The 26,694-nt window shown below is 36.2% G+C and overlaps 3 protein-coding genes and 4 long non-coding RNA genes across 7 annotated transcripts; 2 read left to right on the top strand and 5 right to left on the bottom strand.

Annotated features, from left to right (window-relative positions):
• Window positions 1–1,737: 1,737 nt before the first annotated feature.
• On the bottom strand, window positions 1,738–2,140 carry LOC142241137 (uncharacterized). The gene is made up of 2 exons (XR_012723499.1): window positions 2,008–2,140; window positions 1,738–1,950 (listed from the first exon to the last, which is right to left on the bottom strand). It is a non-coding gene; the product is annotated as an uncharacterized LOC142241137 (long non-coding RNA).
• A 105-nt stretch (window positions 2,141–2,245) lies between these two features.
• On the top strand, window positions 2,246–3,191 carry LOC142241130 (uncharacterized). Its single transcript, XR_012723498.1, has 3 exons — window positions 2,246–2,401; window positions 2,466–2,571; window positions 2,637–3,191. It is a non-coding gene; the product is annotated as an uncharacterized LOC142241130 (long non-coding RNA).
• Window positions 3,192–10,189: 6,998 nt separating this feature from the next.
• On the top strand, window positions 10,190–10,475 carry LOC142241127 (uncharacterized). The gene is made up of 2 exons (XR_012723495.1): window positions 10,190–10,351; window positions 10,409–10,475. It is a non-coding gene; the product is annotated as an uncharacterized LOC142241127 (long non-coding RNA).
• A 120-nt stretch (window positions 10,476–10,595) lies between these two features.
• On the bottom strand, window positions 10,596–19,944 carry LOC142221628 (uncharacterized). Its single transcript, XM_075291382.1, has 2 exons — window positions 19,461–19,944; window positions 10,596–12,341 (listed from the first exon to the last, which is right to left on the bottom strand). The coding sequence occupies exon 2, from the start codon at window positions 12,339–12,341 to the stop codon at window positions 11,214–11,216; it is 1,128 nt and encodes a 375-aa protein (XP_075147497.1). The 5' UTR covers window positions 19,461–19,944; the 3' UTR covers window positions 10,596–11,213.
• Window positions 12,529–17,856, bottom strand: LOC142230703 (uncharacterized). The gene has a single exon (XM_075301339.1). It carries the CDS (start codon window positions 17,854–17,856, stop codon window positions 12,529–12,531), a length of 5,328 nt encoding a protein of 1,775 aa, XP_075157454.1.
• Window positions 19,945–22,845: 2,901 nt separating the features above from the next.
• Window positions 22,846–23,880, bottom strand: LOC142241122 (uncharacterized). The gene is made up of 3 exons (XR_012723494.1): window positions 23,622–23,880; window positions 23,452–23,557; window positions 22,846–23,386 (listed from the first exon to the last, which is right to left on the bottom strand). It is a non-coding gene; the product is annotated as an uncharacterized LOC142241122 (long non-coding RNA).
• Window positions 23,881–25,346: 1,466 nt separating this feature from the next.
• Window positions 25,347–26,612, bottom strand: LOC142241114 (uncharacterized). The gene is made up of 3 exons (XM_075312852.1): window positions 26,217–26,612; window positions 26,049–26,151; window positions 25,347–25,988 (listed from the first exon to the last, which is right to left on the bottom strand). Exons 1-3 carry the CDS (start codon window positions 26,575–26,577, stop codon window positions 25,436–25,438), a joined length of 1,017 nt encoding a protein of 338 aa, XP_075168967.1. The 5' UTR covers window positions 26,578–26,612; the 3' UTR covers window positions 25,347–25,435.
• Window positions 26,613–26,694: the final 82 nt, after the last annotated feature.

The raw sequence follows: 26,694 nt of genomic DNA, 5'->3' as shown, positions 1-26,694 counted from the left end.
ACTGGGCCCACTTCTATCACGTGTTGTGTTAAAACGTTTACACAAAATGGCCGGTGTTAAAGACCATGCAATATAATTCTGCCGAAAAGCGTGGCCTCGCAGATTAATGAACAAAAGGTGTTCTCGGAGGTTATATCTCGCTTGTCCAAACAGGCAAATGTAGATGCGTGATGTATTTGTAAATTCTTACGTAATTCTACACAAAATGAAGCATAAACCGCGAATTAAATCCTTTGTCATTCAAGGCCTTACAATGGTGTTGAAATTACTCACCATGAACAACAGACCAAAACGCGCAAAATTCCACGTGGGCGGCAGTGTACTGTACTTTGTACTGTATGTACTGTACTTTGATTATAGCCCTATGTACTGTACTTTGAGTATAGCCCCAATTTGTCTAATTTACTGTCTACACCAGAGGTCCGCACTTACCGCCAATTTGCAACAAGTGGTTGAACATTTGCTAATAAGACGCCTCCCACCCAGTGCTGCCGCTACTACTTCAATCGAAGTATTTTGCTTCATTTTCATAAAATTTACTTCGTCACTCCTTCTTCCAAAAATCTGCTTCACTTTTTGTCCTGCTTCAAATTTTAAAAATTTTCCCCATATTACCTAATTTTTTTTCTATTCCTTTAATTACGATGAACATAGCGGTTTTAATCATTGAATTATTAACCGATGTGGAAAATTTTTTGCATAGTTGTTAGAGACCATATACTTACACCACGTACCAAATTTCAACCGGATCGGATGAAATTTGCTTCTCTAAGAGGCACCGCAAGCCAAATCTGGGGACCGTTTATATGGGGGCTATACGTAAAAGTGGTCCAATATGGCCCATTTGTAATATCATCCGACCTGCATCAACTACTTGTGCCAAGTTTCACGTCGATAGCTTGTTTCGTTCGGATGTTAGCGTGATTGCAACAGGCGGACATGCTTAGATCGACTCAGAATTTCACCACGACCGAGTATATATACTTTATGGGGTCTTAGAGCAATATTTCCATGTGTTGCAAACGGAATGACAAAGTTAATATACCCCCATCCTATGGTGGAGGGTATAATAAAATGAATTCTATTGTTTTGTTTTCAAGAATGTATGCTACTTCAATTTTATTCAATCTACTCCACTTCTTTCCAAAATCTACTTCACTCAATTTTTCACTAGCGGCAGCACTGCTCCCACCTCGTAAGATGTGACCAGATCGCCAAAAAGTCGATTGCGTCATACGAAGCAAAACCAACCATGCGACATTGCCACCTGTCACCGTAAACTATTTGCTCGCGTCCCAATAAACACAGGATGAGCGTTTTTCAAATGCAACAACTTATCAGTTTGAGGGTAAATATAATTTTCAACATAAATTCAACTTGACTTGAAATAGCTCATCTTCAATACATCTTCAAATTGTTTGCGAATTACTTCCAATTTGCCAAAATGTTGACGAAATCTTTGAAAAGGTGTTGAAGATAATACCCTGCCAACATTTTTTGAATTTGGGGACTCTTTTGAGAATCCCCACTACGTCGAAAACAATCTTATACGACATCAAAAACTCGTCGGAAAAGCGCCGTCACTATTGAGAAGTTGTGCCACGCCAAGTTACTACAAAAATGTTTCGCATGAGTGCAATTATTAGGTGCCTTTATAGATCAATTTAGAACGACGCCAATAAGGGACCCTCCAAACAATCAGAAAAAGTGCATTTTAAGATAGTTGTAAAAGAATCATTGTGGTCGAGTAAAACACGTTTGTTTAGATATTTATTAATTTGATTAAACATTTACAAATTCTTAAAAATATAACATTATACCACTATCACATTACATTTAACATAATTTTTGGCATTAATGATGATGTTGAGTTACAAGTAGCGAGTTACATGTTGCTGCGTCTATCAACCAGTGTTTTTATTCCATGGAGGCAGCGTGTCTGTAAAATATCTGAAAAACAATCACTTTATTCCATTTGGAAAATCACCAAATTGTTCACCAATATACCTTTCACAATTTTAAGCGTATAATCTATGTTTTCAGAACTTTATTTTCGTTTTTATTTAATTAAAATATAACAAGCTGGTTGCGCTTGGCGTTTCACAAAAAAAAATGGCTTTTTTAACAGTAGGGATGGCAAATTACTTGCATGTACTTTTTGATGTACCTTTTCATGATGGTTGAAGTGACATTTACGAGTCTGTGGTAACGATGAGGTTGAAATGGAACTTTGAAATGCTGGCAGGGTATGAGGAAACTTTGACAAAACACTACTCTAAAATGCAACGAAAAAACCATGTGGTTTTCAATACTTATTTGTGCAACGGAGTTCGTGGTCAATTGCAAGAAATAAAAAAAATGGAAAATTTTAGACAAATAACCAAATAGTTTATAAAAATAGGTAAGTGAAAATAAAAAATGAAATAAAACTTTAAGGAAGTCACTAAATGTATATCTCTTTGCAGAAAACTAAAATTATGGATTATACGTTCTTGAAAACATTAAAAAGCTGACCGATGGAAAAATGGTGGACAATTAACTGGAACTGCTTCGTATAGTTTATAATAATTGGTACGTCAATATGAAAAATTAAATCAACACTTTAGAGAAGTCACTAAATTTAAATCTCTTTGCAGAAAACTAAAATCTTTGGATGCTACATTCTTGCAAACATTAAGAAGCTGACCAATGAAAAATGAGTGGCTTATCGACAAGAAAAAAGTTTCCAGAAACATTACAAATGCAACCAATTAAAATTTTTAAAAACAACAAGTTGTTGAAATCAACAACTTCTGGATGAAAATGTGCATCACATCGTCAGTTTAATTCATATGCTATTATCAGTTTAAAATGGATATTTTGTGAATTCCTTCTGCTGGAAATCAGTACGTTCCTAATTTCAAATTGCCCGCATGTTAATAAATTTTAATGCTGTTTTATGACACCAAAAGGGAGGAAAACGAATTATCAATGCAAAAGTGTTTATTATTAGTAAACACTTTTGCATTGATTTGATGTTTAAGATATTTAAAGTTTTGTTGTTTGTTTTTTTTTTTTTTTTGTTCTTATTTGTTGATATGTTTAATAAGATTATTATTTATCAATTGGTATTGTAGTGTATTATGTAGGGTAGTGTATTATTATATATTTTATTTTGATGAAAATGAATAAATTATACAAAATTAATAGAATTTTGGCTTTGACTATCAATTTGAAGTAGGGATATCATTCATACAAATTTAGGTTGTAAAGTATTTGAAACGATGTTAATTTTGAATTTGACTCGGATCGAAAATTGTTTGACAAATTATTGAGTAGCGATGCATTTCAATTTGAGGATAACACTTGAGATATTATTGCTAATGTGTTGGATTTCACTGTTGAGGGTAATGTCTGTTTTTTGTAGAGAACACGATTTTCTCAACAATTTCTCAACTTGAATATTACCCTAATCCTTTGAAAAAATGTTAGAAAAATTGTTGAAATTTAGCATTTTTCAAACGTTTGTGTTTATTGGGGTATTTCTTGGCCATGTGGGGTTCACAGCATGACTTACGAAAGATTTGCCGTCAGACAATCGATCCAATTTGCAAGAACCAAAAGTTGACATAACAATTTCTACTTAAAGGTGAGTACTAAGTGTGTAAATATAACCATAGCGATAGGCGGAAGGCGAAACATTTTTGCCGCAACGGCAAATACAATAAGCTTGACGGCGAATAATTCCCTTTTTCACGTTTCAAAGCGTTTTGGTTGTCAATACAGCATGCTTTGACAATATTAAACAAAGAAGTTGAATAAAAACATACAATGGCTTGTTATTTGTTGAGTTATTTCAAGAAAAAATAATCTACACGTGTCCAGGCAACAGCAATTCCTAGTGTCGAATTAAAAAAATTGATAAGCGATGGCAACACTATACCAGTTTTCGCCAAGGAGTTAGAATAAGTTTTAATTTAGCGACACGCCGCTAGCCGTCACGGTATTCCGTCGCGGATTTTGGGCTTCCCATAACAAATACACGTAAATAAGTGTTCGCCTACCACCTATCGCTATGGTTATATTTACACACTAAGTTCGAGTTTAAGCTGAGTACTATGTTCAGTTTTCAAGCTGAAAACCAGCTTGTTTTCACGGTTACTTTTTTTAATTAACTAATTTAGAAATATAAAATTATTTGTATTCAATTCCTTGGATCTTTTCCATCCATTATTTGGCAAGACTCGATCAAAATATAATCGTCTTCATAATTATATTTGTACTTTTAATTTAGTGTTTTGTTGAAAAAAAAACGAACATAGTACTCACCTTTAGCCGCTAAAGTGAAAACTAAATCAGCGAAAAAGGCATAAAATTATACATATTTGTTGCAAATTTTATTATAACTTGATGGGGAATAGCCCAAAACAAATTTTCACAAAGTTTGTATTCCTTAAAGGTAAGTAGTATGTTCGCTTTTCGCGTTGAAATTTTCGTGGTTACTTTGTTAAAATAGTTCAATATAAAGCAGACAAATTAACTCAATTGATGCGTAGTTTCTTGTTCCTCTAGATTTCGGCAAGACTTTACAGGAATAAGTTTGTTTTCATTTATAATTTTGATTATTTAAGGAAAAGTAATCGCGAAAATAAAGTGGTTTTCAACTCGAAAACTTAACATAGTACCTACCCTAAAATGGATTATTAAAGAAAAGTAATCGTGAAAAATGGCGATTTTAACGCCTAAACGCGAACTTAATACCCACCTTAAAGGTGAGTATTAAGTTCGAGTTTAGCCGCTAAAATCGTCATTTTTCACTAAAGGTAAGTACTATGTTCGCTTTTCGAGTTGAAATTTTCGCGGTTACTTTATTAAAACAGTTCAATATGAAGCATACAAATTAACTCAATTGATGCGCAGTTTCTTGTTCCCCTAGATTTCGGCAAGACTTTACAGGAATATTTTGGTTTTAATTTATAATTTTGATTATTTCAGGAAAAGTAATCGCGAAAATAAAGTGATTTTCAACTCGAATACCGAACATAGTACCCACCTTAAAGGCCGGTACTCTGTTCGGTTTTCGCGTTGAAACTCCATACAAAACCAAAAAATGCGAAAAATTTGCGAAATTTTTTCCATTTGTGATACTTTGTTTTTTCGTGTTGAAAAACTGACGTTTATAGCACGGCGCCATTTGCAATGTGAATTAAGAAATAATTTATTTATTAAAAACTATTTGTGCGGGTTTATAAATCAAACACGGACCATATTTTTGTTCCGAAACTATACAAAGGATCAAAGGAATAGCAGATCAATTGCCCAAGGGAAAATAAAATGTTATTTTGTAAAAACAAGCAACAACCACCAACTTAATCCAATATCGCTCCCTGTAAAATAGCGCTCCAAGCTACCTAAAAAAACGCCGCTTTCTATGTGCGAAATAATGGTTTCCATAAAAATTTTTCGCAAGAATGAACATAGTACCGGCCTTAAAGTGAAAACTAAATCATTAAAAAAGCCATAAAATTATTACATATAACTTGATGGGAAATAGCCCAAAGCAAATATTCACAAAGTTTGTATTACTTAAAATGAATTATTAAAGAAAAGTAATCGTGAAAAATTACGAATTTAACGTGAGTATTAAGATCGAGTTTAGCCGCTAATTTTCACTAAAGGCCGGTACTATGTTCATTCTTGCGAAAAATTTTTATGGAAACCATTATTTCGCACATAGAAAGCGGCGTTTTTTTAGGTAGCTTGGAGCGCTATTTTACAGGGAGCGATATTGGATTAAGTTGGTGGTTGTTGCTTGTTTTTACAAAATAACATTTTATTATTCCTTGGGCAATTGATCTGCTATTCCTTTGATCCTTTGTATAGTTTCGGAACAAAAATATGGTCCGTGTTTGATTTATAAACCCGCACAAATAGTTTTTAATAAATAAATTATTTCTTAATTCACATTGCAAATGGCGCCGTGCTATAAACGTCAGTTTTTCAACACGAAAAAACGAAGTATCACAAATGGAAAAAATTTCGCAAATTTTTCGCATTTTTTGGTTTTGTATGGAGTTTCAACGCGAAAACCGAACAGAGTACCGGCCTTAAAGTGAAAACTAAATCATTAAAAAAAGTCATAAAATTAAACATATTTGTTGCAGATTTCATTATAACTTGATGGGGAATATCCCAAAGCAAATTTTCACAAAGTTTGTATTCATTAAAATTGATTATTAAAGAAAAGTAATCGTGAAAAAATGACGATTTTAGCGGCCAAACTCAAACTTAATACCCACCTTTAGCGGCTAAACTCGAACTTAATACCCACCTTAAAGGTGAGTATTAAGTTCGAGTTAAAATCGCTAAAGTGAAAACTAATGGTGTTTTCTTTTCTGAAAAAAGTGCTTTGCCTTCATTTTGTCTGTACAGAATGCGCATTTTTAAAATGTTACCAGCAACCTAAAAAAATGCTATCATTTCAGCGGGCAGAAAAGAATTCAAAGAAGGAAACAGGGCAATGGCAGCACTCTCGTTTGTTGGCAGTGCTGAAAATGCCCGTAATTTGCCTCTAAGCATGGCGCTATTTTCACAACAGAATTCGAAGCCTTTTCGCACTATTGCCTGTTTTTTTAGAAAAGAACCTACAGAGTACATTTTCCGGGCAAAATGCAAAAAAAGTGTGCATTTTTTACAAGAAAAGAAAACGCCATAAATCAGTAAGAAAAATGCATGAAATTATACGTATTTGTTGCAAATTTTATTATAACTTGATGGGGAAAAGCCCAAAGCAAATTTTCACAAAGTTTTGTATTCCTTAAAATGGATTATTAAAGAAAAGTAATCGTGAAAAAATGACGTTTTAGCGGCTAAACTCGAACTTAATACCCACCTTAAGGCCGTAAAATAAATTATATTTAATTTCAATATTGAACCATAAACTTTATTAAAAACCGCTTTAAGAATAAAAATGTTTAAAATGTGAATTTGAAAAGAATAAAAAAAATGTTTTAATTTCTTAAGGTGGGTGGGTTTTTCACTAAAGTGAAAACTAAATCAGAAAAAGGCATACAATTATACATATTTGTTGCAGATTTCATTATAACTTGATGGGGAATAGCCCAAAGCAAATTTTCACAAAGTTTGTATTCCTTAAAGTTGATTAATTAAGAAAAGTAATCGTGAAAAATAGCGATTTTAGCGGCTAAACTCGAACTTAATACCCACCTTAACAGTTACATGATAAAGTTGTCGCTTTAGAACAAAAATGCTAAAATTAAATAGGTTATTGCGGTTTTGTGGGTTTTTTCAGCGAGGTTACTGAATATCCCAGTGGATATTGCAATGTGAATTAAGAAATAATTTATTTTATTTCATGTTAGCCTGATACCGAAGCAGGCAATTAATGTCCAAATGCATTATATCTAATTTTACAATTATTAATCGAGCTTTATGGACAGATTTAAATTAAGGAACATGAATAATAGAGTCATTGAAAAGAAAACGCCAGATACAATTCTATACACGCCTGGACTGTACATGTTTCGATTCGGGCGAATGAATCTTTCCACAGCTTTTAATATAGATCTGGCTGGAAGAGATAGCTCAATTTTGGGTTCTTTATGCTAACTCTTTATGGAGAAAACATTTGGGAATTTTCCTCTTACAAATTGAATCATTTTTTCTCCCACTGTACATCATATTTTCATATAACTACAAGTCCCTTAATATTATTTTTATTTCGTTTTGTTACACAGTAATGCAACAACACGAAATTTATTTTTAGAAAGCTAATTTGTTTGAATCAAAAACAATAGAAGATGAAGATGGGAAAATGGCAGCAGAGGGTATCAAACCATTGACGGCATTCGATACGAAATTTATACATGTGAGAAAATGGGAGAAAATGTAATATGGCGTTAGATTCCACAAACACCAAATCATTTTCAGTCATTATTCAACCAACAGGGCAAATAGTATGAGATGGGTGGATAAATTTGTTGAATTTAGATATGAAATTTTAATCAGTCTATTTTATCCACTCTATTCTAGGAATGCATTTAACTCACTGGTTGTTTCTTTGGTCCAAGTATATGATGAAATTCTGGCGTATATGCACATCCCAATTTATTCCTTCCTAATGGAACAAAATTTCTCATGAATGGCACTTGTATACATTGTATGTTTTAATAAGGTTCAACATACACCGAAAAAATATTGTCGTGAGGCCAAAGATTTCTTGCTCTTAAAATATTAATGCGAGTTTTTCTTAGCGTTGGAGACGCATTTCTCTTATACAAAGTGTTTTCCCTGTCAAAGATTGGATAAACTTTTTAATGAAGTCGTTTTATCTTACCATTGCTAACAGTACAAAATTAATGTAATCGTCTTTAACAGGCTGTTTCTGTAAGTCGAGCGAGCATCATCGATCAATCAAATCAAACCAAAAACCAGGTGTTTCTATGCATTTCAGTCGAACGATAGAGCTCGTTTGACATACAGAAACAGCCTGTAAATTTGTTGATTTTTTTATCTTGACTACATAACTAGAAAACATACAAAAATAGGAGATGTCTTTTAAATCTTTATTTTAAAGATGTTTCTACTTGAAAGATTTTCTACTTGAAGTCTAGCCTAAATTTGGAAATTGAAGTTATCGTTAAAACGTTTGGACTCTAATAGCACATGAAGAAAAAAAAACATAAAAAACGAATAAATTCAAATTTGTCACCTAGTATCGAGTACTCAAACTTAAATTTAAAAGAGAATCGTGTCTTAAATGTATCCAATTCAAACAGTATTAATATTACAGCATTAATCCATTGTAATCATTGACATAAGTATTTACTTTCGAAATAGCTTTGGTTAATATTAACATCAATTTCAATGTGTTAACCACAAATGCAGCAATTTTATTTTTGATAAAACATATTGTTTTTCCCAAGGAACCAAATCTTACATCTACCTGTAATTTTTTAGTGGTACGTACCAATAACCGCCTTCTTTAAGTATTTATTACGTTTTAAGTGTATAATATTTTGTAATATATGAGAAGTAAATAATAAAAAAATATGGATGTCTGAGACAATAAGTGGTTATTTTTCAAACTTTGGTACATCTGCGAATAACTGATTACATATTAGGTGCTCGTATACTTTTAATACACTACCTATTTCTTGGCCGAAGGTATGCCTTGGATGAAGTACTTTCCTCCTAGGACATGCGTATGTAAATGTAATCCGTGGCGATTGCAATTAATAAGTGGTTATAACTATTTAAGTAAGCTTACCTACAAGATTACCGGGTAATGAGAGTTTTTGCTGGATAGCTCTTGCGTATGGCTTATGTACCTTTATTTTCTTAAATAAATACACGTTTTTGGAATATATTTTAAAAGTGCAACACATCTGCCATATGGGCTAAGATAGAGTGTATATATTATAAATAAAAGTCCCTTAAAATTACTTTAAAATATATCTCACATTTGTAGGTTTACTAATTCTGTATGGATGGTTGATATTTTATGGTATGCGCTGCCTATCGACTTCATTTCCTTTTTTTACTAATCTTTTTACAAAATTAATTTAATTTTAAATTTTAAAACATTACGATAGAACCCTTCTTAAAACGCATATACATTTCAAACGAAATCGCGATTGGCGAGGCATAATTGAGAAAAATTAGTTTCATGCTTTGAGCATTTAATTCGCCCAAAAAAATTTAGAATCATTTATTTTCGAGCTTATAGCCCATTTACATTAGGCTCAAAATCTACTAAAATTAAATTTGAAATCCTTTTTTTATGTAAAGGTAAGTACTATGTTTGCTTTTCGAGTTTAAATTTTCTCGGTTACTTTATTAAAATAGTTCAATATAAAGCAGATAAATTAACTCAATTGAAACGCACTTTTTTGTTTCTCTAGATTTCGGCAAGACTTTACAGGAATATGTTTGTTTCCATTTATAATCTTGATTATTTCATGAAAAGTAATCGCGAAAATAAAGTGATTTTCAACTCGAAAACCGAACATAATACCCACCTTAATGTGGATGGGGCATTACTTTTTTCAATAAAAAAAACACATTACTCAATAGAAAGTAATAATATGCGAAATTTATAACAGAAAACTCCCCTGCCAGCATTTCAAAGTTCCATTTCAACCTTATCGTTACCACAGACTCGTAAATTTCACTTCAACCATCATGAAAAGGTACATCAAAAAGTACATGCAAGTAATTTGCCATCCCTACTGTTAAAAAAGCCATTTTTTTTTTGTGAAACGCCAAGCGCAACCAGCTTGTTATATTTTAATTAAATAAAAACGAAAATAAAGTTCTGAAAACATAGATTATACGCTTAAAATTGTGAAAGGTATATTGGTGAACAATTTGGTGATTTTCCAAATGGAATAAAGTGATTGTTTTTCAGATATTTTACAGACACGCTGCCTCCATGGAATAAAAACACTGGTTGATAGACGCAGCAACATGTAACTCGCTACTTGTAACTCAACATCATAATTAATGCCAAAAATTATGTTAAATGTAATGTGATAGTGGTATAAATGTTATTGAATGCGTGGCATAAAAGTAGAAAAGAAATAAAAAGGCACTGGTTTAGAATTTGAACCAAAATGTATGGGCTTTATTTAATAAATTATTGTTCGTCAAACAATATTTACCTTCGTAGAAGCGAGAGAGTCTCAAAAGTGAATGTCAAAAAGCTTGGATGTCGAAAGGCGGGGGTTGATGACATTTGACGTTAGAAAATGTCCTTATTTTCGTACCGAAAAGCAGAAAAAGTATAGACAAATTCTAACGGCGGGATTACACTTGAAAATGATTATATGATTTAACAAAAGCTAAGAAAACGGCATTTGAACTTAAACATTGCCGCCCGCCTTGCAACATCCTGCCATGTTGCAAAATTTAAAGTAATATTAATTATATGTTCAATTTAAATAATGAAAGTATACAGAATGTACATTTCAGTTAATAAAAAAAGGAGCATTTTATTTTAGTTCAATTCTGTTTTTTCTTGTTATGGTTTCCAATTCATGTTTCATTTTTTCAAAAACAAATTCATATTTACAAATGTGCTCGTCAAGCACGCGATCGTAAATGGACTCGTTAAGCCCGATCGATTTTTAAATTTCAAATAAATTTGACTCGGAAGAGCCGGGTGTCGAGGACTCGTTAAGTCGGAAGACAATGGAAGATTGTCTTACACCCAATTATATGTTGCATGGACCCGAAATAACCCACCCAAACATTGTGAGTTGGGCCCATGGGAAACCCGGGCTAGAATATGTTTGTGGCCTCATTATTTTGTGGTAGACCTCTGGACCAAGGACAATCGCTACATGTGAAGCTTGATAAAAATGCGGGTCAGCTAACTGTAGCCCGGCAAAGTGATCCTTTAGGGCAGGATTCACGGACTCCGAAGGAGAAGTTAGGTGGGTCAAATCCACAATTCTTGCCGATACCCCTAATCGTTGCGATGGGTCATGTGATGATGCGACTGAGACCTGACAGAACACTTCTGGACCCACTGCTACAGGACTTAGCCGAAGTTCCTCGGCCAATGACCGACAAATTAAACTAAGACCTGCGCAAGGGTCCAAAAGCGCCCGGACAGGAACTCGCCGATCATTCAACTCTAGCTGAATGACCATTGTCGGCCCGAGCGTAGCAACGGGCTGAATCGCCATTACGGATCGGGGAGCTGATGAAGTTGACGGCTGATAAGATCGGACAGAAGGGTCAGACGTAATATGCGGACGAATAGAGGATCTACCAGGTTTTGGAGGAACTCCGGATTTTTGTCTGGGAGCAGACTTTGTAGCAGGGCGGGACCGATCAGCGCTATTCTTTGCATGATTATGCAGCATGGTGTGATGGTCACCGTTACAGTGCTTACACCTGTGTAGACTGGGACAGTCACGAACAAAGTGTGTGGCGTCAAGGCAATTACCACAACATTTATGAAGCGCTACGGTACGCAGCCTTCGTTCAATGCGCATCGCCCTGAACTCTTTGCAATCACGTAAGTGATGCTTTGCCTTGCATATGACACATTCTCTTCTGCCACGTTGAATATTCGAACCCTGGTTCTTTCGAACTGGTGCCGAAAGGGGTGGCGAAGCCACAGATAATTCTCCTGGAGGAACTCCAGGAGCCGTCGTCAACGGATTTTTATTGGTGGAAAGGTCGGCCAGAGTGGCAGGATCAGCAGTCGTGCTGATGGTGGATACATCGGCCAGAGGTGCGATGGTTGGATCGATTTCCCGTTCCTCATCAGACATGGGGACGTCGTCCTCAAAATCAGGAAGGGTAGAGGCCATCTTTGCTATGTTTTCCATCTATGAAAATATAGAAAGATTTCGATGACGGAACGGAAAATCAAATTAACAAAATGGTCAGAATGACAAGAAACCGTAGGTCGCCTTACAACTTTCCGTCCTATAGCGATTCGAAACGCGGCCATCAAACCTAAGATTTTCACGCTAGCAAAATCCAGTGAGGACGCGAGTACAACGCAAAATGAACTTATTTTACCTCCGTAAGAGGCACAAGTTTAACTACGGGACGCCGTATAACGCCATTTTCGGTTTTAACATCCGCGACGCGGACTCGACCGTCAGTACCCGGATGAATATCAACAATACGACCTAACTTCCACGAAGTGGGGGGTAATTGCTCATGTCGAATGACAACTAAATCGTCCTTCTGCATATCCCGTTGAGGAAATTGCCATTTGTAGCGTTTATGCAAGCTCTTCAGATACTCGTCTTTCCACCGTAAACAGAACTGTTGAGTTAGAGCTTTCATCTTTCTGTATCTGTTAACAATATGCAAAGGCGACTCATCAATAACGGGCTCCGGAGGAGCGAGGATCGACGATCCAACCAAGAAATGACCTGGCGTGAGAGCCACTATATCATGCGGACTATCATTCACCGGACAAAGTGGACGAGAATTAAGGCAGGCCTCAATTCTAGCCAGAATGGTAGAAAGTTCTTCAAACGTGTATTTGAAGCCATTGGCGTGCTTTCGAAAATGAAGCTTAAAGCTCTTTACTGCGGCCTCCCAGAGACCGCCCATATGTGGAGCTCCCGCCGGAATGAATTGCCAAGACAACTGTTGATACAAATGTGCGGAGCACAACTTATCGCGGCTCTCGCGCAGCACAACCTTGAAATCCCGCTCAATTTCCCTAGATGCTCCAACGAAGTTGGTGCCGTTGTCGGAAAATATTGTTCCGGGACAACCACGGCGGGAGACAAATCGATAAAAAGCCGCCAAAAAGGATGTCGTCGACAAATCAGATGTAGCCTCTAAATGAATAGCTTTCGTAGAAAAGCAGACAAATACGCAAACATAACCTTTGGTTACCTTACAAGCGCGACCTGTAAAGGATTTGACCTCAAATGGGCCCGCGAAGTCCACACCAGTAGTGGCAAAAGGTCTAGAAAGTGTAGTACGCTCTGGTGGAAGCGCGGCCATAATCTGGGAGCAAGACCGCTTCCTGTCCAAAAAACAGCGCTTACAACCATTTATGGTCTTTCGTATCAAAGAAGTCAGGCGGGGAACCCAGTACTCAATCCTCAAAATGCGTAGCATCAATTGATTCCCCCCATGTATGGATATCAAATGGACGTACCTGGCCAAAAGAGCAGCAAACCGACTATTGTAGGGTACAATAATCGGATGACGCTCTGAATATGCCAGTGTAGGGGAACGTGCCAAGCGCCCGTTGAGCCTAAGCACGCCTGATTCATCCAAGAATGGATTAAGTGGCAACAAAGAACTTTTCGGACCAATAGGTTCCTTGCGTAACAAGGAAGCGTATTCCTCCGCATAATAAGCCTTTTGAGCCAGTATAGCCAGACGTCGTCTCACGTTTTTAAGCTCCAAGCTCGTCAAAGCCGTGCTGCGATAAACGTGGTGACCCCTATGGGCAGGATGGGTCCTATGTAAAAATCGAAAGACATAAGACAGAACTCGTAAAGCCCTGTCCAAGGACGAAAATCTCTCTAACACATCCTCATAATTCGAAAAAAATGTGGTATGAACCTTGACAGCGCGCAACTCAACATCTGTATCAAGGGGGACGGAGTCCCGAATATCCCACTGAGACCGATCCTGGCGTAGCCAGTGTGGCCCATGCCACCAAAGTCGGGATCCAGCCAATTCCGAGGGGGTAACCCCCCGGCTACCCAAGTCAGCGGGATTTTCCTCAGAGCGTACATGACGCCAATTCTCACCACCTGTAATATCCTGAATCTTGCTGACACGATTGGCAACAAACGTAGTCCACGTAGATGGAGGTTTGCCGAGCCAGGAAAGGACGATCGTCGAATCCGTCCAACAAAATATTCCCTGAAGTTGTATATCAATCTCGTCGAGGATACTCTTTAGCAATTCGGAGGCCAAAACTGCTCCACACAACTCTAATCGGGGCAGAGACACAGACTTAAGCGGTGCGACTCTGGTCTTACAAGAAAGCAGATGAGTGCATATATCACCATTCGGAGTCAAAATACGAATGTATACCACCCCCGCGTATGCCTTCTCTGAGGCATCAGAAAAAACATGCAATTCTGCGCCACAATCAGGCGAATAGTTAACCCAACGCGGTATTTGAATCGAATTAACGTCGCGGTAACATTCGACAAACCTTCGCCATTCCCGTTCTGTCGTAGACAGAAGCGCATCATCCCAACCAATCTTGTCAGACCAGATCTGCTGCATTATCACCTTGGCAGTAACTATGATAGGGCCTAACCAACCTAGTGGATCAAACAGTTTCGCAATGGCAGATAAAGTATCGCGTTTCGTAAACCGAGACTTGTCCGGGAGCGGACTCATGTCAAAGTAGAATACGTCCAGCTGGGCGTTCCATCTTATACCAAGAGGCTTAGAACTGCTAGCTTCTACAAACGTGAGAAGCTCAGCATCAATCAAATGGCCCGTAGGGAGGCCCTCGAGAATGGTACGATCATTCGCAGTCCACTTTCGCAGCTCAAACTTGGCAGAAGATAGAGCGGCAATTAGCTGATCCCTAGACCTAATCGCAGTATGCAAATCATGGTAGCCCGTCAATACGTCGTCAACGTACATGCACCTCCGTAGGATGTGCGCAGCAAGAGGAAAGTCATTCTCCGTGTCGTCCGCCAATTGCAACAGTGTCCGTATGGCTAGAAATGGAGCACAATTTACTCCAAATGTTACAGTTTGTAACTCATAGTCCTGGATAATGTTTTGCGGAGAATCCCGAAATAGTATTCTCTGCAGACAGGTCTGAGACGGGTCAACTCGGATTTGGCGATACATCTGTGTGATGTCGCAATTGTACACGAATTTGTACAACCTCCATCTCAAAATGAGGAGGACCAAGTCAGTTTGTAGAGTCGGACCGACATGTAAAATGTCATTCAGGCTATTGCCGGTAGACGTCTTATTCGAGGCGTTGAAAACCACTCGAAGCTTAGTCGTCCTTTTGTCGGGGTTAATCACGGGGTGATGAGGTAGATAACAAACTGGGGCGTCTGTTGGCGTAGCCGAAACTGGCCTCATATGACCCAAATGTAAATATTCTCGTATGACGTCGTCATATACCGTCTTAATTTGTGGTTTTCGCAAGAGGGATGCCTCATTTCGAAGAAATTGTCTTAAGCAACCCGTCCTTGAATTTCCTAAATCGATTTGTCCACAGAAATCAGTTTTGAGCGGAAGTGTAACAATGTATCTTCCCTCAGAATCCCGTCTAGTCGTTCTCTTGTAATTGTCCTCGCAAAACTTATCTGATGCAGATAAGAGAGGGCGTCGGGGAATCTCCTCAAGTTCCCAAAATCGGAGAAGTGTCTCGTCAAGACCGTTTTCCTCGTGGAGGTCCACTGCAGTCGTGAAGACTGAAATATTCGAGGAAGGGATAGGACCCGTGACAACCCAGCCGAAGACTGTGTTTTGTGCTAGTAATGATCCCAAAATATTCGTTCGCGTACCCTCCAACACAATTTTCGGATAAAGATCCGCGCCCAAAAGCAGGTCAACAGGACGACAAACAAATAAATTGGGGTCAGCCAAACGTAGATTTGGCATACTAGACACAATGTCACGATCTAGAGAAAAGGATGGCAGGTTGCCGGAAATGTTCGGAAGAACATACGCTGTAGTCTCCAGTAGGAGCGACTCATCTAGTGGGGTACCAATGCAAAGTGAACAAAGTTCTCTCGACGTGATCGAAACACTTTGATTCACACCAGAAATTGTAGCCGAAGTCGAAGACGTACTCAGTCCAAGTCGGTTCCGCAATCCTTCCGTAATAAAGGATGATTCCGAAGCGGGATCTATTAAGGCCCTAGCAGGATACGTGATACCCTGGTGAACGATATTCACCATTGCAGTTCCTAATAATACATTTCCAGTACGCGAAGTGTGGAATACCTGTCTACTGGACGTCCCTGACACAATGCCTGTCGATGTAGAAGGTTCATTGGCATCCACTGGCACCGGTACGGGATTCCGTGAAACTGGTGCGGGAACGATAGGAGCAGTCCCGGGACCAGTCGATGTTTCCCTATGCAAAAGAGTGTGGTGTCTTCTACCACATTTACCGCAATCATATGCGCTGGGGCAATTAGCTGCAATATGTCTGCGGGACAGACAATTCATGCAGCACTGATGGCTCCTAATAATATTCATCCTCTCACGAACTGAAAGATTATGAAACCTAGAACACGTTCTGAGGTGATGATGTCGTCGACAGAGAACGCATAATCTGTCAGGAGAGGATTGGGAGGAAGGAGGCGTACTTGATGGGGAACGAGTCGTTTTCGCATTCGTGAAATGCGAGCGAATTCTTTTGTTGGCCGGAGGCCTGGCGTCAATGCCGCGGATATCGCGAAGACATGTCAATGTCTGGATTCTTTCCGTGAGAAAGAAGTCCAAATCTGACCAAGAAGACAAAGCAGACTTGTCCTTAATACTCTGCTCCCAAAGTGTAACAGTACATTTCGGCAACCTCTGAAGGCATAAAAAGACGAGGATGGGATCCCAATCGTCAGTGGCCACATCGTAGATGGACATTGTCGAAATGCATGTCGAGATACCACGTTGTAGTTTCTTCAGTCCTGAACTGGTCTCAGACTCCAAGACTGGCAAATCAAATAATAATTTGAGTTGGTGGTTCACCAAGAGGCGGGTATTATCATAAGTACCCTTTAGCGCCTTCCACGCAAGAGCGAAGCTTCTATGCGTGAGCGGAAATTTCGAAACCACATCGCGAGCTTCACCACTGGTTTTCTTGAGTAAATGACACAATTTTTCAATATCGCTAAGTCGGCTATTGTTAATGTATACCGCTGTGAAGAAATCTCTAAATGTCGGCCAATTGAGAAAATCGCCGTCAAAAACATCTATATCACAAGGCGGCAGATTGAGACTGTGGGAGGAACTATTGTCTCCCCTAGAGCTAACGGAAGAACTGTGTGAGTCATCGGACCTATGAGAAACATTCAAAAGTAATGTTTGGTCCTCCAACCGAGACGATTTAGCAGAATGCTTAGATGGTGCACGTAGTTCCTCCAATTTACGTTGAATCGACTCCATGACATTCAGATAACAATTATAAGCCACGTCATATTTGCTGTCAGCAGCGGCGACTGCCTCGGTTGCGTTGCTCTGTGTGGACACAAAGTCAAGACATTCGTCGAATAAGCTCTTAACTTTTTCCCACAAAGACTTAGCCTCGGAACCATGACATTCTAGTCTATAGGCGGTTAAATCATCGTCTCGCAAACTGTGAAACTTCGTTTCAAATCGGACTACTGCGTCAGTTGCTCTTGTGAAAGCAGTCAGTGGTGTAGTAGTCATTATGACCAAGTACTGTCAAAATTAAAGGGCGAAAAAATTGACACGTGATGTCCAAAACTATCGGAAAGAGTATAAATCGATCCAAAAAACTACTTCGATTTGTCGTCGAACAAATGAAAACGCAGTTATTCCTCTCAGTGTATGCGAAAGTTGTATCGTCAACACACAATATTTTTCGCAGTGTACCGAAAGTACTAAAAATGTGAGTAAGGTAACGTGATTACCACAACAACACAAAAAATGAGATCAGAAAATTTCTCACAGTGTACGGAGTACAACCAATTTTTTACAGTGTATCGTCGATACACCAATTTCCTCACAGTGTATTGGAAATACCAGCTAAAATTAGCTCTGCAAGGTAAATTATAAGTATTTTAACTTTTTGTAAAAATTGGCGAAAAATTTCTCCAAGTGTATGAAAACACGTAAAGTTTCTTCCAGTGTATCGTAAATACAAGAAACCCTTTTTCGCGTGGCGAAATATATGCAAAATCTTTATTTGGAAAATATTACAATATTTTCCCAGTGTACCCTGTGTTCCAAAAGATTTTTGCAAGTGTATCGTGAATACAAAAAATATTTTCAGTGTATCGTAGAATACAAAGAATAATTTTTGCGTGGCGAATTATCGAAAAAATTGAAAACTTTATATATTACGAGAGAGTTTCTCTCAGTGTATATATTATCCAAAATTTCTCCCAGTGTACGTAGATACACAAAATTTGTGCAAGTGTATCGTGAATATCACTTGCCAAATGGAAAAATTACAAGACAATGAAAAGTCGTGAACTATAAATTGTAAAATGTCAACTTGACCGATTGTAGGGTGCACGGACTGTAAGATGCACACTACGAAACAGTAAGGTCCAACAACAACAATAATATATAAATAAAAAAGTTTCGTGGAAACTCAAATATGTCAGTATTACGATAATATAATATATAATAAATACTGTTATTTTATTGTTTGTATCGACCGACCGTAGGGTACACTACCACGTAACACGAACGATAATAGTAAACGACCGATATCCGTAGGAATCAACAATAAATACTTTTCTCAATTGAACCTGCAAAAAATTATTTTTATAATTTCGCGCCGTAAGCGACCCACGCTAATAAACCAACGTGTATGCAGTTCGAACGTATGTTGGATGTAACACCTGTGTGCGTACGTGTGTATAGCAAGTTGAACGGCAACTGTATAACACTTTACTATTGATGCCTATTGGCAAACCAATGCTTACAACCAATGCAATTGTTTTTGTTTTTTCTATGCAGATCGAAGATCAAAAACCAAAAGAAAAACACAACAATGTATACGCAAACAAATGACAAAATACAGCGAAAATTAAATGCAACTTTGACGTACAATATTTGGACGAAAACAAAGTGGAATTAAACGCACTTTTCAACACTTTAATGACAATGTAACCGGGTATTAAAGACCGACGGATAATTTAATTTTTTCTCGTAGAGATTTAATGTACAACCGATATAATATACGAGTTGTAAAGCGACCGTAGGCGAGTGTTTATTTCTGTTTTATTTATATTTACACCGAAGGATATGCTCACTTTTTAATTATCACTGAAAGTACATACCTTGGTTGTTGATAATAAAAATATTTGTGTAATAAATTGAAAATGCCTCGTAGAGGATGGTGATCGTCGATCGTTTGTTGTTGTTGGTGATTGGCGTAGCCTTTGCCTTCGAAGAAGAAATAAAAAACACCGAATTAATACTTTCCAATAATTATTCGGCTCGAATGGACCAATGAATGCGTGGCATAAAAGTAGAAAAGAAATAAAAAGGCACTGGTTTAGAATTTGAACCAAAATGTATGGGCTTTATTTAATAAATTATTGTTCGTCAAACAATATTTACCTTCGTAGAAGCGAGAGAGTCTCAAAAGTGAATGTCAAAAAGCTTGGATGTCGAAAGGCGGGGGTTGATGACATTTGACGTTAGAAAATGTCCTTATTTTCGTACCGAAAAGCAGAAAAAGTATAGACAAATTCTAACGGCGGGATTACACTTGAAAATGATTATATGATTTAACAAAAGCTAAGAAAACGGCATTTGAACTTAAACAGTTATATTTTTAAGAATTTGTAAATGTGTAATCAAATTAATAAATATCAAAACAAACGTGTTTTACTCGACCACAATGATTCTTTTACAACTATCTTAAAATGCACTTTTTCTGATTGTTTGGAGGGTCCCTTATTGGCGTCGTTCTAAATTGATCTATAAAGGCACCTAATAATTGCACTCATGCGAAACATTTTTGTAGTAACTTGGCGTGGTACAACTTCTCAATAGTGACGGCGCTTTTCCGACGAGTTTTTGATGTCGTATATGATTGTTTTCGACGTAGTGGGGATTCTCAAAAGAGTCCCCAAATTCAAAAAATGTTGGCAGGGTCCGTACAAGAAGAATAAGATCCCATTCAAACTTGATATTTTCAATATAATGGACACCCTTTCAAAAACTAATTGGAGGGTTTGGTACAAATTTGCCGTTTTCGCCAGTTAGTGTGGTTACTATTTATAAAGACCAAAATAAGTTTGTTACGGCTTGAAAACAAAGCTTATTACCCACCTTTACTTTTTAAAACATTAATTTTAAAGAAAAATATTAAAATGTTGCTTTGCATCATTCCTTTCCTATGTATAAAAAACTACAACTTAACGTAATCATTCAATGGCGAGTATGATATTTTACAATTCTCAAATTACTTATTGTGAAATTCAGAATGAAATTTTTTAAATTTTGTGTGCTTAGCCCTATTACTTGCATTCCACATAATTTTTTTTTTTTTTTGGTTCTCCATGTTCCACAAAATGTGTGTTACGAAGAGAATAATAAAAGATAAAAGAAAAAACGCGGTTTGTTCGATACAAACCAAATGGTGTGTATCGAACACCGTAAATGCAACTTTTGGTATGACGTCGCCCATTTTCCAATCTTCCTTTTCTATTGTTTTTGGTGCGTAGTCATTAGAGTTGGGCGATCCCGGCTCACTAAAGTGATCGGTCTTTTCAGATCCGCTCCTAAAAAGGAACTAGTTCCATCATTTAGTTCCACAGTTCCTTTTGGATCCGGATAATGAAAAGTGCTAAAGAATCCCATATATTGACATTTTCTTTTAGCTCCGCAAGAAAATAAAACGCATGAACACTAAACTTAAGTAAAACATAAAAGTTCACAAGAATTTAATCAAATTTCTTGAACATTTATTTGTATAATAAAGATTTTGGGACTAAAATTAGATAATGGTATAACTCTGTACAAAATTTCAGAGATCAATACTAATACATAGATCTACGTTTATTTTAGAAATATCGTGTTTACATTTTTTCATATAGAAAATCAAAAGTTACTATGTAAAAAATGATTTTGCCGACTTTAGACCAAAAGAGTTCGCCTTTCGTTTATTATATGTTTCTATTACGGATTGTACAGGTTTTGCTGATTTACATAATTTTTGTAAAGCATGTTGGTATTGATATTTAGGTTGGAACAGTTTCGATATCTTCATTAAGGATCTGGCTGTTGAAGTTCTATTTGCATTCACTTTACCATCACTGATAGTAGCTTGAATATTGAATAATCATTTGTACACTAATATATAAATGTCATAATTGCTCTCTATCATCATTCGTCTCTTTTATGCCGTTATTCTGTACTGTCATTATTTTCTTTTAATTTTTGCGCTCGCTTCTGTTTCAATAAAGCTTGTGTTAACAACTAAAGATCTGTTGGCCATTATTAATTCTAACAGGTTATGGGCCAACAAATAAAGTTAAAGAATTTTGAAAGAAATAACTAAAGTAAATTTAAAGAAGTCTTTGTTTTATAAAATGGACGCTAAGCCAAAAATTGCAAAGCTTAACAATGAAAATTATGCCAATTGGAAATTTAAGCTAGAACTCCTGTTACGTAAGCAAGGCTTGTGGAAGCATGTCATAGAGGGATCCCGTCCAATTGCTAAACTTGAAAATGGTTTAGTTCAAAATAAGGCAGAAATTGATGAGTGGGATTATAAAGATGATGAGGCAAGAGGTACAATTGGGCTTTTGGTGATGGACGATCAGCTTGGTCACATACGAAATTTAACAACTGCAAAAGAAACGTGGTTTGCGTTGAAAAACTATCACGAGAAAAATACTCTGACAAATAAAATTTTCCTAATGAGATCTATTTGCAGCCTGAAATTAGAAGAAGTTGGTGATGCAATTGTGCACATTAATGCGATGAACGATTTGTTCACAAAACTTCGCGACGTTGGAGAGGAGTTTTTGTCAGATAAATGGAGTGCTGCCATGCTGCTCAGTAGTTTACCGGAGAGCTACGACACACTTATTACATCTTTAGAAACACGCAAGGAGGAGGAAGTTACATTTGCATTGGTGCAACAACGTGTTATTGCTGAGTATGATAGACGTTCGAGATCAAGTGGTGATGGTGTTGATGCTGTTTTGCGGGCTGTGGCTAAAACTGGTGGTGAATGTTATTTCTGCAAAAAGGCTGGACATCAAAAGAAAAACTGTATCAAATACAAAAATTGGAAATCAAGACAAAACTATGAAAAGGGTGTTAACAAAGTAAATTCCTTTGAAGAAAAGTCGAAAAATCCGAATGTGTCCAACGATTTCTTGTTTGATTTTGGTAAAAGCCCAATAAACACAAACGTTTGAAAAATGCTAAGTTTCAACAATTTTTCAAACATTTTTTCAAATGATTAGGGTAATATTCAAGTTGAAAAATTGTTGAGAAAATCGTGTTCTCTACAAAAAACAGACATTACCCTCAACAGTGAAATCCAACACATTAGCAATAATATCTCAAGTGTTATCTTCAAATTGAAATGCATCGCTACTCAATAATTTGTCAAACAATTTTCGATCCGAGTCAAATTCAAAATTAACATCGTTGCAAATACTTTTCAACCTAAATTTGTATGAATGATATCCCCACTTCAAATTGAAAGTCATAGCCAAAATTCTATGAATTTTGTATAATTTATTCATTTTCATCCAAATAAAATATATAATAATACACTACAATACCAATTGATAAATAATAATCTTATTAAACATATCAACAAATAAGAAAAAAAATCAAACAACAAAACTTTAAATATCTTAAACATTATTAGTAAACACTTTTGCATTGATAATTCGATTTCCTTCATTTTGGTGTCATAAAACAGCATTAAAATTTATTAACATGCGGGCAATTTGAAATTAGGAACGTACTGGACCGCGTGTTAGAATTGATTTCCAGCAGAAGGAATTCACACAATATCAATTTTAAACTGTTAATAGCATATGAATTAAACTGACGATGTGATGCACATTTTCATCCAGAAGTTGTTGATTTCAACAACTTGTTGTTTTTAACAATTTTAATTGGTTGCACTTGTAATGTTTCTGGAAACTTTTTCTTTTCGATAAGCCACTCATTTTTCATTGATCAGCTTCGTAATGTTTGCAAGAATATAGCATCCAAAGATTTTAGTTTTCTGCAAAGAAATTTAAATTTAGTGACTTCTCTAAAGTGTTGATTTAATTTTTCATATGGACGTACCAATTATTATAAACCATTTGAAGCAGTTTCAGTTAATTGTCGACCATTTTTTCATCGGTCAGCTTTTTAATGTTTTCAAGAACGTAGAATCCATAATTTTAGTTTTCTGCAAAGAGATATACGTTTAGTGACTTCCTTAAAGTTTTATTCCATTTTTTATTTTCACTTACCTATTTTTATAAACTATTTGGTTATTTGTCTAAAATTTTCCATTTTTTTAATTTCTTGCAATTGACCACGAACTTCGTTGCACAAATAAGTATTGAAAACCACATGGTTTTTTCGTTGCATTTTGGGGTAGCGTTTTGTCAAAGTTTTCTCATATTATCTTCAACACCTTTTCAAAGATTTCGTCAACATTTTGGCAAATTGGAAGTAATTCGCAAACAATTTGAAGATGTATTGAAGATGAAGTATTTCAAGTCAAGTTGAATTTATGTTGAAAATTATATTTAATAGCCCATTCACATTAGTCTCGAAATCTACTAAAAGTGGATTTTGACCGAAAACTACATGCTTTCGAGTGGATTTTCAATGGGAAAATGTCAGTTGGTTTGTACTGGATTTCCATAAAATCTCGATTGAAATCCATATACGGTCGGATACAACCATGGGTCTAATATGATTTAGAACTCTAAGTACTTTTTTTTTACAACTTTTAACGTTTGACATATTTGAAAAAATAAATATGGAAAGGTGAGTACACATAAAATGTTCTGGTTAATTTTTATTATATCATATTTGCTTTAGGAGACAATACAAAAAAAACTTATTGGGCTGGTGATGCGGAAGCATGCCTCCTTCATGTGTGGAGAGAAAACAGTGAGAAGCTTCGAGGGGCCAGGAAGAATTCCCACATATTTGAGGAAATGGCACAACAAATAAATCAATTTGGCCATCATTCTAAAGAAGAAGTGAAAATAAAAATCCATAACTGGTGTAATAAATACCGGTAAGTTTTACATTATTTGACATGATAAAAAATTGTTGTTGTAGTTTTATCGGGTAACTAAAGCTTTTGCTCCTTTCAGCTTGGAGAATAAAACAGTTGGACCATCTGGAGGTGCGCCATCCAATTGGAAACTTTATGCTGACGTTCACGCCATTATTGGAACCCAACCTAGCAATAATGCGGAGAAATTTATGGAAGATAATATTGGTAAATATCATAATGCAATTTATATTTATACCGATATATAAAATATGTACTCAAAAAAGAGAATGAGGAGCTCTTTTTTGAGTACATATTTTTAATTGAGTTGACATTATTTTCTAGATTCTCAGGACTCATCGTTTCAAGAATTGTTGGAAGAAAGTGATATGGACATTTTAGAAGGGTATGAGCCGTTGGTTGAGTCTACCCTGACAATTGGATCTCCAATACCTAACACTAGCAAACGCGTCCGCACATTATCGTCCTCGTCGGATTCGTCAGAAACAAAAGAATGTCCTGTGAAAAAGAAGAGAATCACCTACAAAGATATATTTGAGGTGATGAAAACTACAGAAACCCTTTTAAAACAAGAGTACAAGGAAAGGAAAAAAATGGACGTGGAGTTATTAAAGATTCAAAAGGAGCAATTACAATTGGAAAGAGAAAAAAATGAAATTGAACGAGAACGGAACGAAATTTTAAGAAATATGGGTCCATAACATATACAAAACATCCTTGTTCTTACTTTCACATGTCCATTTTAAATAAATGTTTTTTTTTCATTATGTTTAAAAATACAATTTTGCTTTTTTAACTTTTTATGTTTTTCTTTTATAATTAGTTGTTGGGACACGATGTTACGAAAGTGAGCAAATTATTAATATTTTAAGCACATTAAAAATATCTATTTGAGACCTTAGTTGTTGACTTGCCTCAAAGCTAAGTAATAAATTACAAACGGTTAAAATTTTCGAAATTTATTGATTATTTCAAGATATTGCTTTTGTTATTACAAAATGCTTATTTTTAAGGACATTACTAGATAAAGTATTAGTGTTGCTTTTTAATAAGACAATCTGCCAACAAATTTCTCATTTCTCTTCCCTCGATATCAAAATCGTAACATGTAATACTGGGTTGTTGTTTTTTATTCGCTTTTTCAATTTCATCTTGTTTTTCTAACCAAATTTCGTAGATTTTATCATTCCTATCAATTAAAAAATTGTGTAAAACGCATGCTGCCTTTACAACTTTTTTAACATTTGTTATATTGTTGTCTACGCCTTTACCAATACGCCTAAAACGGGCTTTAAGATGACCAAAGGCGTTTTCAACAACCCTACGACACTTAGAAAGACAGTAGTTGAACCACTTCTCTGAAGGTGATGCTTCAGTTGAAAATGGGTATGGTTTCATTAAAAACTCAGAAAGTTTAAAGGCCGAATCTCCAATTATAAAAGCTGGTATAAGTTTGCCGTTTATCAGTGAAGAATTTTGTTTTAATCGCCCATCCTGAAGAATACGGAACAAATTGCTCTTTTCAAATAGGGAAGAGTCATTACAACGTCCAGGAGCTCCGACGTTAATATATGTGAAGCGGTATCTATAATTATAGAACATGTTTCACCTAACGTTTTACTAAGGCGTACTTTTACTTTCATACCTGTGATCAACTAAAGCTAATAAAACTGTTGAGTACCATCCTTTGTAGTTGAAGTAATCTACAGCTTCACTCTTAGGAGGATGTACCTCAATATGGCATCCATCTATAAGAAATAAAGACATTGACTTCAGAAATATAACTAGAGTAATATTTAATTAATGAACCAACCTATCGCTCCAAAACATTGTGGAAGTCCGTACTGCTCAAAACCATGTATGCATTTTTGAATATTTTCTGTCGTTGCAAAATCTGAACTTAAATATGTTGGAGCCATTTCCTTCCAAACTCCATCGCAAAAATCCATTAAGATAGAGCAAACAGTGGATTTTCCCACTCCGAATAACTGGGATATAGCCAGATATTCAGCAGAGGATTTAAGTGCATACAACGCTATTGCCACTCTTTTTTCGAGTGGTATGTATTTTCGGAAGCTACAGTCTGTTCTAGCCATTCCTCTGAGAAATTTACACAATAGAAGAAAAGATTCACGCGACATCCTGAAGGTTTCTTTAAACACCGTTTCTGTCATATTGGGAACGTCGATCTCCCAGAAAGTGCTTGTTCTTGACTAAAAACTGTTATGTTTATTATTATAGAACAGTTGAAACATAACACTTAACTTACATGGATCCACAATTTTTTGGTG

This window comes from Haematobia irritans, chromosome 1 (genome assembly GCF_050003625.1).
Source record: "Haematobia irritans isolate KBUSLIRL chromosome 1, ASM5000362v1, whole genome shotgun sequence".
Taxonomy (NCBI): Eukaryota; Metazoa; Arthropoda; class Insecta; order Diptera; family Muscidae; genus Haematobia; species Haematobia irritans.
Note: the sequence above shows the minus strand (reverse complement) of the source record. Positions and strands in the feature narration are given on the sequence as shown.